This window comes from Macaca mulatta, chromosome 3 (assembly GCF_049350105.2).
Source record: "Macaca mulatta isolate MMU2019108-1 chromosome 3, T2T-MMU8v2.0, whole genome shotgun sequence".
In the NCBI taxonomy this organism is placed as follows: Eukaryota; Metazoa; Chordata; class Mammalia; order Primates; family Cercopithecidae; genus Macaca; species Macaca mulatta.
The window spans coordinates 18,519,070-18,534,190 of NC_133408.1; the positions used below are offsets into that span (position 1 = coordinate 18,519,070).

General features: G+C 36.8%; 1 protein-coding gene across 2 annotated transcripts in view; it reads left to right on the forward strand.

The window, feature by feature from the left end:
• The window catches only part of LTN1 (listerin E3 ubiquitin protein ligase 1), a 67,315-nt gene that overhangs the window by 17,026 nt on the left and 35,168 nt on the right, over nt 1-15,121 (forward strand). For both annotated transcript variants that reach the window (XM_028845387.2, XM_077995861.1), the window contains exons 7-11: nt 4,286-4,459; nt 5,030-5,220; nt 6,142-6,277; nt 8,918-9,727; nt 10,193-10,234. In XM_028845387.2, coding sequence (XP_028701220.2) covers nt 4,286-4,459; nt 5,030-5,220; nt 6,142-6,277; nt 8,918-9,727; nt 10,193-10,234 — 1,353 coding nt within the window. The remainder of the gene's footprint in view (nt 1-4,285; nt 4,460-5,029; nt 5,221-6,141; nt 6,278-8,917; nt 9,728-10,192; nt 10,235-15,121) is intronic.

Genomic DNA, 15,121 nt, shown 5'->3' on the forward strand with positions numbered 1-15,121 from the left:
CCATATCCTCATGTTTGATATTGCCAGCCGTTTTAGTTTAGGTCATTCTCCTGGGTATGAGATCAGGGATTGCAGTAGCTCGTGTGTCAAATCTGGCATATCTGTTTTTGTTTTTTTCATCCCCATCCCCATGGACACGAGGGAAACATCTATTTTTGTAGATAGTTTTATGTATTATCTATGGCTCCTTTACTTCTACAAAGCAGAGGTAAGTAGTTGCAACAGTGACGACATGGCCGGCAAACCCTAATATATTTCTGTCTCTTTGTAGAAGATGTTTACTGACCTCTGGAATAGAGGTTTCTCATTGTGGTTTTACTTTGCATTTCCCTGATGACTAATGATGTTGAACATCTTTTAATGTGTTTATGGGCCAATTGTATATCTTTTTTTGGAGGTGTCTGTTTTAATCTTTTGCTTATTTTTTATTTCAAGAACTTCTACTTGGTTTTTTATATTTTCTGTTTCTTAGATGAAATTGTCTATGTTTTCCCCATTGATCCTCATCGTATTTTCCTTTACTTTATTGAGTATAGTTTTAATAGCTTTTTAAAATCCATGTCTGATAACATCTGGGTTATCTTGGGGTTGCATCAGTTAACTGTCTTATCCCTTGTGATGAGACCACATTTTTCTGGCTCTTGGTATGTTGAGTAATTTAAGATTGTATGCTGGACATTGTGAATGTTATGTTTTGGAGACTGGATTATTTTATATTTATCCAAAGGGTATTGTTTTTGTTAGCAGGCAGTTAACTCGATTAGACCCATTCCAAACCATTATGCCTGTGGTGGGAAATGGCTTAGCTCTCAGTTCATTTCTTGTTTTAGCTTTAAGCTGCTTCTAGTTTACTTGAGGCCAGGAGTTCAAGACCAGCCTGTGCAACATAGTTAGACTCATATCTCTAAAAAAATTTTAAAAATTAGCTGGGCATGGTGGAGTGCACATGCATAGTTCAGAGATAAGCTGTAGATTTAGGCTGTTAAAATGCAGAATATAGAGGTTCCCTTCTGTGGTCTTCTCCGTTGTAGAGTCCCCCATCACTTTCCTGCATCGTCCCGCGTTATCCTGGCCTTCTTTCCTGGTTCTTCTAGTCCCTCTGGCCAGAAAGATGTCAGTCTTTCAACTGAAGTTGTAGCTGGTCCTGTGCCTTTGTGATGGTGACCACAGCCACGTGTGGGCAAGGCTGCCAAAATTGGGATCTCAATCTACATGGATCACTTACTCCCAGTTTGATTCTCTTCTAAAGTGCATCTGTATTTCAGTCTCCAGAGCCCTCAGGTAGTTGTTTTTTGTGTGTGTTTTATCCACAGAGCCTCCTTTTAGGAGGATTGATATATTGGGCTCTTACTCATCCCTATTTTTTTGTCCATTTTAAAATTGCAGTTTGGTTATTTTTGAGTTGCAGGTGTGCTGTATTTATCCTGAGTAGAAGTATTTGTCAGATAAAAGTAGGATGAATGCTTTCTTCCAGTATGTGGCTTGCCTTTTAATTTCATTCATGTTTTTGAAGAGTAGATGTTTTGATTTCGATGAAGTTTAATTGATCTTTTTTTTTTTTTTACGGTTGTGCATTTGATGTCTTATTTTTTATTTTTATTATTTGAATGGCCAGTTACTAGATTGATGTCTTATCTAAGAAATCTTTGCCTAAGTTTGCAAAGATTTTCTATGTTTTATTTTAGAAGTTTTATAGGTTAGCTTCGTGTAGTGGATTTAGAGTTATTTTTTGCATATAAACTGAAGGTGAGAGTCAAAATTAAGTGTTTGGTTATGTAGTATTCAGTTGGTGAAAGACTATCCCATCCTTATTCTGACACCTTTGTCAGAATTCACTTGATCGTATATGTACAACTTTAATTTTAGACTCTGTTCTGCTCCATTGATCTGTAAATCTATCCTTACACCCAATACCATGCACTCGATTATTAATGTTTTATACTGTGTTGAAAACTTCCAACTTTGTTCTTTTTCAAAATTCTTTTGGTTATCTTAGGTCTTTTGCATTCTAGAATAATGTTTTACAGTCTGCTCAGTCCTTATGGTTTTTGTTTCTTTCATGAATGAGTGCTTGAAAAGCAAAGCAAAATTTTCTTGATTTTTCTGATGTTTTATGATCAAAGTTTTTCAGCATAGCTAGAAGTTTGCTGTCTTTGTAAATGTCATGTCTTTGAAAATACTTTGCTAACTTTGATTTGGTAATATTTTATATAAAATATACATAAAATATTTTGTGGGGTTAAATATGTGTATATTTTTAAATCTCACAAAATATTATACTCTCAATCTTTGTTTAGATTTGCCTATATATTTGTTGCTTTGTGTCAGAAGGTGTTTTTATTTCGCCCTCATTCTTTTTTTTTTTTTTTTTTTTGAGACGGAGTCTCGCTTTGTCACCCAGGCTGGAGTGCAGTGGTACAATCTCGGCTCATTGCAACCTCCACCTTCCAGATTCAAGTAATTTTTGTGCCTCAGCCTCCCAAATCCTGGGATTACAAGCATGTGCCACCATGCCTGGCTAATTTTTGTATTTTTAGTAGAGATGGGGTTTTGCTATGTTGGCCAGCCCGGTCTTGAACTCCTGGCCTCAAGTGATCTGCCCACCTCAACCTCCCAAAGTTCTGGGATTACAGACATGAGCCACCATGCCTGGCCTTCACCCTCATTCTTGAAAGACATATTTGCTGAGTACAGGATTGTATGTTGGTAGTTATTTTTGTGTTGAAGATATCATTCCATGTCTTCTGATTAAATTATTGCTGTCAAAATTAACTATTAGTCTTATTGTCCTTCTTTTGAAGGTAGTTTATCTTTCCTTTTGGGCTACTTTTAAGTTTTTCTCCTTGTGTTTTTCCATTTGCACCATAATGTGTCTTTGTGTGGATTTCCTTTACGTATCCTGCTTGGGATTTGTTGGGCTTTTTGAATCTTTGACTTGGTATATTTCATTGGCTCTGTAAAATTCTCAGCTATTATCTCTAGGTATTTCCTTTGCCTCATTCTTCTCTTGTTTTGGGATTCTGATTAAATAGATATTAAACCTCACTGTATCCTCTATGTTTGTTATGTTTTCTTTGTTGTTTTTCGTTTTTTTGTCTCTCCATGCTGCTTTGTGGATAATTTCTTTTGCTCAGTCTTCTAGTTCACTGATTCTCTCTTATTTGTATCTAACCTCTAGCTGCCTTAGTCCATGCAGGCTACTTTAACAAAATACAGTCAGTCCTCCATATCTGCAGGTTCTGCATATGTGGATTCAATCAACTGTAGATGAGGAACCTGTGGATATGGAGGGCCGACTGTATTACGCCATTTGATGTCAGGGACATTTTATATAATTCCTGGGAATTTGGCATATGTGTGGGGGTGGGAGGGTGGGGTATCCTTGAACCAGTCCCCTGCAGGTACCAAGGGATGAACTGTACCTTAGACTGAGTAATTTGTAAATAATAAAAATTTATTTCTCACGGTTCTATAGGCTGGACATTTCAAGATCAAGGTGCCAGCAGATTCAGTGTCTGGTGAGGGTTGCTTTCTCTGTTTCAAAGATGGCTGCCTTTTGCTGTGTCCTCACATGGCAGAAGGAGTAAACATGGTCTCTCATACCCTTTTATAAGGGCACTCTGATCCTATTCATGAGGGTAGTGCTCTCAAGACTTAATCATCTCCTAAAGTCCTCGCTGCTTAATACTATCACACTGGTGATTAAGTTTTAACATATTAATTTTGGAGGGAGACATTCAGACCATTGCACTGTTCTTAAACTATGAGTTGAGCTTTAAATTTTAATTATTTTTAGTTTAGTAATTGTGCTTGATCTTTTTCAGATTGCTCTGTTTTTACCAGGATCCTTTTTCCTACAAGTTTTAAAAAACTTTTGTTCCTTTAAATGTAATAAGCATCGTATTATAAAATTTGTGACTGATCATTCTAAGATTTAAAGTCTCAGATCTTTTATTTCTCCTGATTGTGGCTCATGGTGTCTTATTTTCTGTTTGTTTGGCTATAATGGAGGCCCCAAATGAAGGCTTCTGCTACTAAAGAGGATTTGTGTTTGCTTCAGTCAAAGAAAGAGAAAGTTGAATTAATTCTTTCAGCCTTCACTTTTGCCTTGGTAATTCCTTATGCCTTTTTAGCCATTTCATACTCTAAGATTTTAAAAAGTATTTTTTCTAGCTATTTTAGTTTTCTTAATGGGAGGGTTAGTGTGAATAATCTATTACTATACATTAAAAATCTTATCAAGTTTTACTAGGTTTTAATTTAATTCAGCTTTGCTTTCTTTTAGATTCGCTCAGCTTATTTTGAGTTAGTTTCTGCGTTGTGCCAGCGCATTCCACAGCTGATGAAAGAGGAAGCATCCAAAGTGAGCCCATCGGTTCTACTTAGCATTGATGACAGTGACCCAATTGTCTGCCCAGCTCTCTGGGAAGCTGTACTCTATACACTTACAACTATTGAGGTATGTAAGAGAGGCACATTTAGTACACTGAGGAATACTTGTCTTTTAGTTGCATTTTAGAACCCTTGGGTATCATATGACCGAGAACCTATGAGATAAGAATATCTAAAACTTATTGGGAAAATGCTTTCTTGGAAATAAAATAATCTAAACTTGGCATAAATCTTAAAGTGACTAAAAATGGCAAAGAGTTTTTATTTTATTTTGTTTAGCCAGTATTATTTCTTTAAACCTTATGTGGCCTAGTGCAGTCACCGTATCTGAATTTTATATTTAGAATGAAATATAATTAAGATTGAAATATAATTGTCCCTTTTAGAAAGCAACTTTTATAGAAATAGAAGTTAAATAATTATTTCTAATCAATACTGTCTTGTATGCATGTCAAATATATGATCATTATATGTAATACATTTATAATTTCAGTTTTAGTTTTTAATGGTGGTGAGAGATTTTAGCTTTTTTTAGGTAAAATACTGGGTTTTTCTTTTTGAGAGCCTATATGTTTTCTCTTTTGAGAAAAGTATGTTTATGATGTCTAATTACTACTATAATCTTTTCTTTGGTTAGGACTGTTGGCTTCATGTAAATGCAAAAAAGAGTGTGTTTCCCAAGCTATCAACTGTGATTCGTGAAGGTGGTCGGGGTCTAGCTACTGTCATATATCCTTACCTTCTGCCATTCATCAGCAAGCTCCCTCAGTCCATCACAAATCCAAAGTTGGATTTTTTCAAAAATTTCCTCACGTCTCTAGTTGCTGGGTAAGAAATTTAAATTTTTGATTTTTAAAACAGATTTTCCTGGTTTTATATTCATTATTTTCTTTCTTAAATTTCTCCAAGTTGTTTTACTATTCATTAAATACTTTTAAAGTTTTCAGAGAATTACAGTTGGTATTTTTTTCTTGAGTACGTTCAAGACTTCTGTAGTAGTACACAGCAGAAAGTAATATGGTAAAGCTCCTAGTTAGAAATAGGTCAACTAGGCTGTTTTTCAAATTAGCCATTTTTTAAATAGCAGAATGCGCTAACCAACTGCACCACAGAGACATGTAGCCATTTTTTATTTTTTATATTGATAAATATAAATGCCTAAATGCAGAAAATTAGCCAGTGAAATTTTTAAAACTTCCACAAATTTAACTACTATAGATGTTTAAATTCACACTTAAAAAAACCATTTCAGTACATTTGTTGAACTTAGAAGATACATGATTTTATTAATGATTACAAATTTTTTTTACTACACTATTATCTTTATTTGGTTAATAAGTTATCTCGAATTTGCAAGTGGATTGGTTCCATGAATAGAAAATTAATATCTCGGCTGGGCGTGGTGCTAGCACAAGCTGAAGTGGGAGGATTGCTTGAGGCCAGGAATTCAAGACCAGTCTGGTCAAGATAGTAAGACCCTATTTCTAAAAAAAAAAAAAAAAGAAGAAGAAAAAGGAAATATTCTCTTATTTATTACTGATAATTTTTTGCAAAACTTTTTCAAAGTTTTTTAAGTTCATATTCTCATTGGGCTATATGTATTTTCATTGGTATTTAATTTGTAGTTTAAGAAACTGCTTTAAAAATGTTTCTTCTGTCATGATGCCTTTTTGAGGTCTTTATTTTGATAATTCTGAGTTCTTATTTCTTCTTCACGAAAGAGTAATCCAGTTATTAATTATTTCTTAGGCTGTCAACAGAGAGAACTAAAACCAGCTCTTCAGAGTCCTTGGCAGTAATATCTGCTTTTTTTGAATGCTTACGTTTTATAATGCAGCAAAACTTAGGTGAGGAAGAAACTGAACAGATGCTCATCAATGATCAGGTATCTAGTAAAAGTCATCAGTGTCTTTGCATACTGATTATATAGGATCAACCTCATTGTATCTTGTTGCCATTTTCAGTAATAAGCCTTCCTTGGAAAAATTTTATTTTTATAATTTACCAATTGAGTAATGTGTATTTCTGACCAGAGAAGTAAAAATTCCATACTCTCAGTTGCTAGCATAGTATGATACCTAAGAAACTAATCAGTGTCTGGATGCAGAAACCCTATTTTTTTTTTTTTTTTTTTTTTGAGATGGGAGTTTCGCTCTTTGTTGCCCAGGCTGGAGTACAATGGCATGATCTCGGCTCACTGCAACCTCTGCCTCCTGGGTTCAAGCAATTCTCCTGCCTCAGCTTCCCAAGTAGCTGGGATTACAGGTAACTGCCACTACACCCAGCTAATTTTTGTATTTTTAGTAGAGACAGTGTTTCACCATGTTGGTCAGACTGGTGGAGAACTCCTGACCTCAGGTGATCCACCCGCCTTGGGCTCACAAAGTGCTGGAATTACAGGTGTGAGACATTGCGCCCAGCCTGTAAAAACCCTATTTTAGAAAGATGTAATGCAGGCTGGGCATTGTGGCTCATGCCTGTAATCCCAGCACTTCGGGAGGCCGAGGTGGGTGGATCACTTGAGGTTGGGGCTTCAAGACCAGCCTGACCAACATGGAGAAACCCCATCTCTACTAAAAATGCAAAATTAGCCAGGCGTGGTGGTGCATGCCTGTAATCCCAGCTACTCAGGAGGTTGGATAATTGCTTGAACCTGGGAGGTGGAGGTTGCAGTGAGCCAAAATCGTGCCATTGCACTCTAGTCTGGGCAACGAGCGAAACTCCATCTCAAAAAAAAAAAAAGATGGCCGGGCGCGGTGGCTCAAGCCTGTAATCCCAGCACTTTGGGAGGCCGAGACGGGCGGATCACGAGGTCAGGAGATCGAGACCATCCTGGCTAACACGGTGAAACCCCGTCTCTAATAAAAAAAAATACAAAAAAAAAAAAAAACTAGCCGGGCGAGGTGGCGGGCGCCTGTAGTCCCAGCTACTCGGGAGGCTGAGGCAGGAGAATGGCGTGAACCCGGGAGGCGGAGCTTGCAGTGAGCCGAGATCTGGCCATTGCACTCCAGCCTGGGTGACACAGCAAGACTCCGTCTCAAAAAAAAAAAAAAAAAAAAAAAAAAAAAAAAAAAAAAGATGTAATGCAAAGCAGAATTTTGAAGATGCTATTTATGATCTTTTGTAGTAAGTTTAAATAAATCATGAAGCAATCATCTTGTTAATTCTAAAATACTCAAATTATGCTTTGTGAAAGTTTGGCTTGGCTTTTAGAACCAGAGATGAGCGAAGGTTATGGAATATGGTTCTTTACAGTAGGAGATTAATGAGATTTTAGAAGTCCAGATCCTAGGATTTCTCTAACTACCCTTATTTGTGTAATTTAGGAAATAGGATACCACACTCTGTGGGTTCTAGGTATCTTTCATATTGGCTTATAGTCTCACATCTTAGATTTACCTGTAGTTAAGGCAGAAAAGCAAAACACTTAAGTCCAGAAGATGCAAAGAAAATTAGATTGTTAATGACCAAGAATCCCAGTCAGTTTTATCACGAAAAAGGAATAATTGAGATGAAATCATTCAGCTCTTTTATGATATGAAAGAGATCTTCAGGTTAACTTTTTCAGAGTTCTAGGGGAAAATTTATGTTTTTCAGTTATTAAATATGAAATTTTATAGTATTTTACAAATACTTTGTTTAAATTTTATTTCTCTTGAAAATTGAACTTCTCTATTTTGTACCTTCTGTGAGTGGAAAAAACACAGTTTTTCCTCTACTCTCACACCATAGTAATCAACACAGAAGACTTCTGTGACCAAATATGTGGGGATTTCTCCCCACCCAGCAAGCAGTCAGTTCTGCAGCAGACACCAGCTGTGTGTCCTTCAATTCAATTCTGACTCTCTACCTGGAGATAGTGTCAGATCTCACTGGCCTAGGACTCAGTCCCACAAGACCGCTCCCCACTTCTGATGCCAATCGCAAGCCCCAGGCTGTTTTACCTGAGCTTCTGACCAACCAGCTATACATCTTAATCAGGGATCCCATGACCCCCTCCTGGGGTTTGCTTAATTTGCTAGACTGGCTCACAGAACTCAGAGAAACAATTTACCAGTTTATTATAAATGATATTACAAAGGATACAGATGAAGAAATGCACAGGGTGAGATACGGGAAGGGGCGAAGAACTTCCACACCCTCCTTGGGTGCGCTACCCTTCAGGAACCTCCACAAGTTCAGCTATCTGGAAGCTCCCTGAATGCTGTCTTTCTTGCATTTTTATGGAGGCTTCATTACTAGACATGAATGATTAAGTAATTGCCACTGGTGATCAGCTTAACCTTTAGCTGCCCTTGTATCCTTGGAGGTTGGGGAGGTATTGAAAGTTCTAGTCCTTTAATCCTGCCTTGGTCTTTCTGGTGATCAGCCCCCATCCTACTGTATAGGTGCTGCCAGCCATCAGTCAACCCATTAGCTTACAAAATGATATCACTTTGGAGATTCAAGGATTTTAGAGCTGTGTATCAGGAGATGGGGTTGAAGACCAAATATATATTTTATGATACTATACCTTTTCTTTCAGTTGATCCCTTTTATTGATGCAGTTCTCAAAGACCCAGGGTTGCAACATGGGCAGCTATTTAACCATTTAGCAGAAACTCTAAGTTCCTGGGAAGCCAAAGCAGACACGGAAAAAGATGAAAAAACAGCTCACAACTTGGAGAACGTACTGATACATTTCTGGGAAAGACTGTCAGAGATCTGTGTCGCGAAAATCAATGAGCCAGAAGCTGATGTTGAGTCGGTTTTGGGTGTATCTAACCTATTACAGGTGCTTCAGAAGCCGAATAGCTCATTGAAGTCAAATAAAAAAAAAAATGGTAAGGTTAGATTTGCTGATGAGATACCTGAAAGCAATAAGGAGAATGAAAAATGTGTATCTTCAGAAGGAGAGAACACTGAAGGCTGGGAATTAACAACTGAACCTTCTCTCACTCATAATTGTTCAGGCCTTTTGTCTCCACTAAGGAAAAAACCTTTGGAAGACTTAGTCTGTAAACTCGCAGATATAAGTATCAATTATGTCAATGAACAAAAGTCAGAGCAACATCTAAGGTTTCTTTCTACTCTGCTTGACTCCTTTTCTTCAAGCCGAGTATTTAAAATGCTACTTGGTGATGAAAAACAGAGTATTGTCCAAGCCAAACCTCTTGAAATAGCCAAACTTGCACAAAAAAATCCTGCGGTGCAGTTTTTATACCAGAAACTGATAGGCTGGCTAAATGAAGATCAAAGGAAGGATTTTGGGTTCCTGGTGGACATTTTGTACAGTGCTCTCCGGTGCTGTGACAATGATATGGAAAGAAAAAAAGTCTTGGATGATCTAACCAAGGTATTCCTGTTGTATATCTTTTCAAACTATTTTAATAATAGATGAGTAGAATGAGCCTGCATATTGTTTTCTGGTTGTTTCTTCACTGGGAGTGTCAATTTTAGGACAAGCAGTATATTCTTGATCATGATTTGGGAAGTATCTAAGGCTGCTGGGTAGATGTTCAGCAGTATCAGGATAACAAATACTTGTAATTAAAAGGTGAATTCTTTTAATCTATACATTTAAAAGGTTGGATAAGAACATTTTAGTTTTGTATTGGTTTCATGGGTACTTCATTTACTTTTTAAAAGTTTTAGCTAGGCATGTTGATGCATGCCTATAGTCCCAGCTACTCAGGAGGTTGAGGTGAGACAATTGGCTTTAGCCCAGGAGTTCTAGACTAGCCTGGGCAACATAGCAAAACCCCATCTCAAACAAAAAGTTGTTCTAGCAGATTGTTTCTAACTCTTTTTCTTTTTTCAGGTGGACCTGAAATGGAATTCTCTTCTTAAGATTATTGAAAAGGTATCTTAGGGATTTTTTTTTTTTTGTACTTATGGGAATAGAAATATTATAACCATAGTCCTATTCACACAATAAATATGATCAGTCAGGTTCTTTGTTAGAGAACTTCCTCATTATTGTAACTTTCTTCCTATAATGTGGGAAGATATGTGTTCTTTTCCTTTCCTGTAGTATTATTTTTCTGGTTAGTAATATTAGGGAAAAATGAACAGGCTCTAGAAAATCCAGTGTTTCTTTCCTAGAAGGTAACAAAGGCAGATTTAAACATTTTATTATCTTTTAAGTAAGGCTACAACTTTCTGCTCTTATCCTAGTTACTTTTTATACTGTAGAAATGGATTGGTGGTTCTAGCTTTGGCTAGAACACATGAGAAAATTAAGTTTTCTCTACTCTGGAACACTATGTAGGTAAATAAAAATCTTCCAGTCTTTGTATGATTGCCACTGACTAAGAAAATTAGTGGTAAGAATAATGAAAAGAAATGAAAGAACACAAACCATTTACAAATTTTCAAAATAGCTTAAGTATTCTTTCCTAATGAGGATGTAAATGTTGTAACTAACACTTTTCCAACTGTAGAGATGTTATGACTAGCTACCTAAAATTCGTACTCCTTTTTAAAGCATTTTCAAATTATTTTTCTGTTTTCATAGCTAACTCCAATTTGCAAGTTTTTTTCTATTTTTTAAATTGTAGTAAAAAAACACATAGCATGAAATTTACCATCTTAACCATTTCTAAATGTACAGTTCAGTAGCATCAAGTATATTTATATTGTTGTGCAGTTTCCATAACTTAATTCGTCTTGCAAAACTGAAACCCTATATCCATTAAACAGTAACTCCCCATTTTCCCCATGGTTTTATTTTTACAAAATAAATACAGAATATTTATTATTTTTCAATGAGGAATATGACTTATCAGGCACACTATTTGCCTTAGTTTATCTAGTGCCTTCTCTCCCTGTAGCCAAGTTACATGAAGAGCTAAATTATCAGAAGGCTCCTTGATAAGCCTTGAATCAGAGCAGGGGGTGTAAATAATTTGATAAGAGTAGACTAATGTATCCATTTCCAACTTAGGAATGTACCTGCCATGAAGTACAAATACTCACATCTGTGTGGAAGAATATCCTCTTCCTGAGCAGTGATTGGAAGTTCCTAGCCAGTGTTTGCTGCCTGCGCTTCCATGACTCACTAGCCTCCTCATCTCCTTACAGCTAGGCAGCTTTCATTAGATATGTTCATACTGGCATATCTCAGAGACATCGTAAGTTCAGTTCCAGACCGCAGCAATAAAGCAAGTTACACAAATATTTTGGATTGCCAGTGCATATAAAAGTTATGTGTACACTATAGTCTATTAAGTGTGCAATAACATTATATCTGAAAACCAATGTACATATCTTAATTTAAAATTACTTTATTGCTAAACAGTGCTAATGATCATCTAAGCCTTCAGCGAGTTGTAATCATTTTGCTGATCGAGAGTCTTGCCTCGATGTTCATGGCTGCTGACTGACCAGGGTGGTGGTATCTGAAGGCTGGAGTGGCTGTGGCAATTTCTTAAAATAAGGACAACAGTGCAGTTTACTGCATTGATTGACTCTTCCTTTCATGAAAGATTTCTCTGAAGCATATGATGCTGTTTGATAGCATTTTACCCAAAGAAGAACTTCTTTCAGAATTGGAGTCAATCCTTTCAAACCCTGCCACTGCTGTATTATCTAAGTTTATGTAATATTCTAAATCCTTTGTGGTCATGTCAACGATGTTCATGCTTTTTCACCAGGAGTAGATTCCACCTCAGGAAACCACTTTCTTATCTGTAAGAGGGAACTCCTCATCCATCCACATTTTATTATGAGATTACAGCATTTCAGTCACACCTTCAGGCTTCATGTCTCATTCTAGTTCTTTGCCTCTTTCCTCCACATCTGCAGTTACTTCCTAAAGTCTTGAACCTCCCAAAGTCATCCATGAGGGTTGGAATCAACTTCTCAACTCCTATTAATGTTACTATTTTAGCCTTTTCCCATGGTTCATGAATGTCTTAATGACATCTAAAATGGTGAGTTTTTTCCAGAAGGTTTTCAATGGACTTTGCCCAGATCCATCAGAGGAATCACTGTCTATGGCTGCTATAGCTTAATAAAATGTATTTCTTATTAATAAGACTTGAAAGTTAAAATTACTCTTTGATGCATGGGCTACAGAATGGATGTTGTGTTAGCAGGCGTGAAAACAACATTAATTTCCTTCTACATCTCTATCAGAGGTCTTGGGTTAACCAGGTGCATTGTCAATGAGCAGTAATACTTTGAAAGGATTTTTTCTTTCTTTTTTTCCTTCGTTTTTCCCACAGTGGGCTTAAGATATTCAATCAACCACACTATAAACATGTGCCGTAATTTAGTCCTTGTTATTCCACTTATAGAGCACAGGCAAAGTAGATTTAGCATAAGCTTAAGAGCCCTAGGATTTTTAAAATGAGAAATGAGCATTGGCTTCAACTTAAAGTTACCAGCTGTATTAGCCCCTAACAAGAGTCAGCCTGTTCTTTGAAACTTGGAAGCCAGGCATTGACTTTTTGCTAGCTATGAGAGTCCTAGATGGCATCTTCTTCTAATATGTGACTGTTTTACCTCCACTGAAAATCTGTTCAGTGTAGCCACCTTCATTATTGATCTTGGCTAGATCTTCTGTATAACATGCTGCAGCTTCTACATCAGCACTTGCTGCTTCACCTTGTACTTTTGTATCGTGGAGATGGTTTCTTCCTTTAAACCTTATGAACCACCCTTTGCTAGCGTCAGACTTTTCTTTTGCAGCTTCCTCACCTCTCAGCCTTCATAGAATTAAAGAGAATTAGGGCCTTGCTCTGGATTAGGTTTTGGCTTAAGAGAATGTTGTGGCTTGTTTGATCTTCTGTCTGGACCACTAAAACTTTGTCCATATCAGCAGTAAGTCTGTGTGACTTTCTGTTACTCTTGGGCTCACAGGAGTGGCGCTTTTAATTTCCTTCAATAACTTTTCCTTTGCATTCACAACTTGGCTGTTTGACACAAGAGGCCAGCTTTCCACCTCTCTTGGCTTGCAACGTGCCATCCTTGCTAAGCTTCATCATTTCCAGCTTTTGATTTAAAGTGAGAGATGTGTGACTCATCTTTCCACTTGAACATTTAGAGGCCATTGTAGTGTTATTAATTGGCCCAATTTCAGCATTGTCATGTCTAAGGGAATAGGGAGGCCCAAGGACAGAGAAGAGAGATTAGGTAACGGTCAGTCAGCAGGGCAGTCAGAACACACACATGACATTTGTTAATTAAGTTTGCCCTCTTACATGGCAGTGGTTTGTGGCACCCCCAAACATTACAATCGTAACATCAAAAGTCACTGATTGCAGATCACTGTAACAGATATAATAATGAAAAGTTTGAAATATTGTGCGAATTACCAAAATATGACACAGAGACACAAAATGAGCATATATTGTTGTTAAATGGTGCTAATAAACTTGCTCAATGCAGGGTTGCCACAAATCTTCAAGTTTTAAAATTGCAGCATTTACAAAGCACAATAAATATAAGCCCAATAAAACAAGGTATGCCTGTACATTATGTTGAACTTTTTATCTTGCTAACTCGAGAGGCATTTTATTCAGAAGTTTATTTTGTTTACCAGGATTCTGCAGAATAGATTGGTTTTACTTGGCAAACTACACTGGGAAAGCAGGTATCACAGCCATCTAAATTCTAAAGTAGTTTTTCTTGTTTTATGGAACCTTAATACTTTATGAGCAGAGTCTTAAAATCATCTTTTTTGAGACAGAGTCTCGCTCTGTTGCCCAGCAGGCTGGAGTGCAATTTCACGGTCTCGGCTTACTGCAGCTTCTGCCTCCCAGAGGTTCAAGCGATTCTCCTGCCTCAGCCTCCTGAGTAGCTGGGATTATAGGCACCTGCCACCATGCCCAGCTAATTTTTGAATTTTTAGTAGAGACAAGATTTCACCGTGTTGGTTCGTCAGGCTGGTCTTAAAGTCATCTTTTAAAAAAACAATCAATTAAAAAACAGATTTGAGTTTTGGAACCATAAAAGGACCTTAGAGATTTTCTAAGTTAATCTTTCCAACTTTCAAATTAGGAGATAGGCCCACGTTTATTAAAAGATTTGTCCAAGGTTGTAGGCTAGTTAGTGATAAAGCTTGGACTAAAATATAAGCTCTGGTTACCTACAATTTTTAAATAAAAGGATAAAGTTTTCCAAGCACTACCCAATCTGCACTTGGATTTTTTTTTTTCTTCCAGATTGCTTTGAAATGAACCAAGTTGCAAATCCCTTTCTTCTCAGCCCTTAAAGCAAAAGAAGCTCTGGGAACATGGATCAGCATGCTTTAGGGGTGGATTTACAGTTTTTTTTCTTGCTTCCCCACCTCATGAAAATAAGTTGCTGTCAGATATCTGGCCCTAGTAACTCTATCAGAGAATTTGGGGAAATAAATCCCATTGTTCATACTGAAGTTATTTACCATTATTATACATTAATTGTTCTTTAATTTTAGCAAAATTAATGAACAAAAATTTATAGAGCATTTATAAATCTATCTTCAAAGTTTATTCATGATTCATTGAACATATCTACAGTGTTGATAGCAGGTATCAAAGAAGTTTAAGACAGTCTCTACTCTCAAGGAACTTACAATCTCATTGGAAAGACAAGATATACACAGATGAAACATTTAAATAATTATACAATCCAGTAAGTGCTTTAGAAATTCAGAGAAAAGCAGTGATCATTGTGGGCTGGAGTGGATGGGGAGACTTCATAAAGTAGGTGGGATTTGTACTGATTTTCAAAGAATGGATGAGATTTTAAGTAAAAAAAAAAG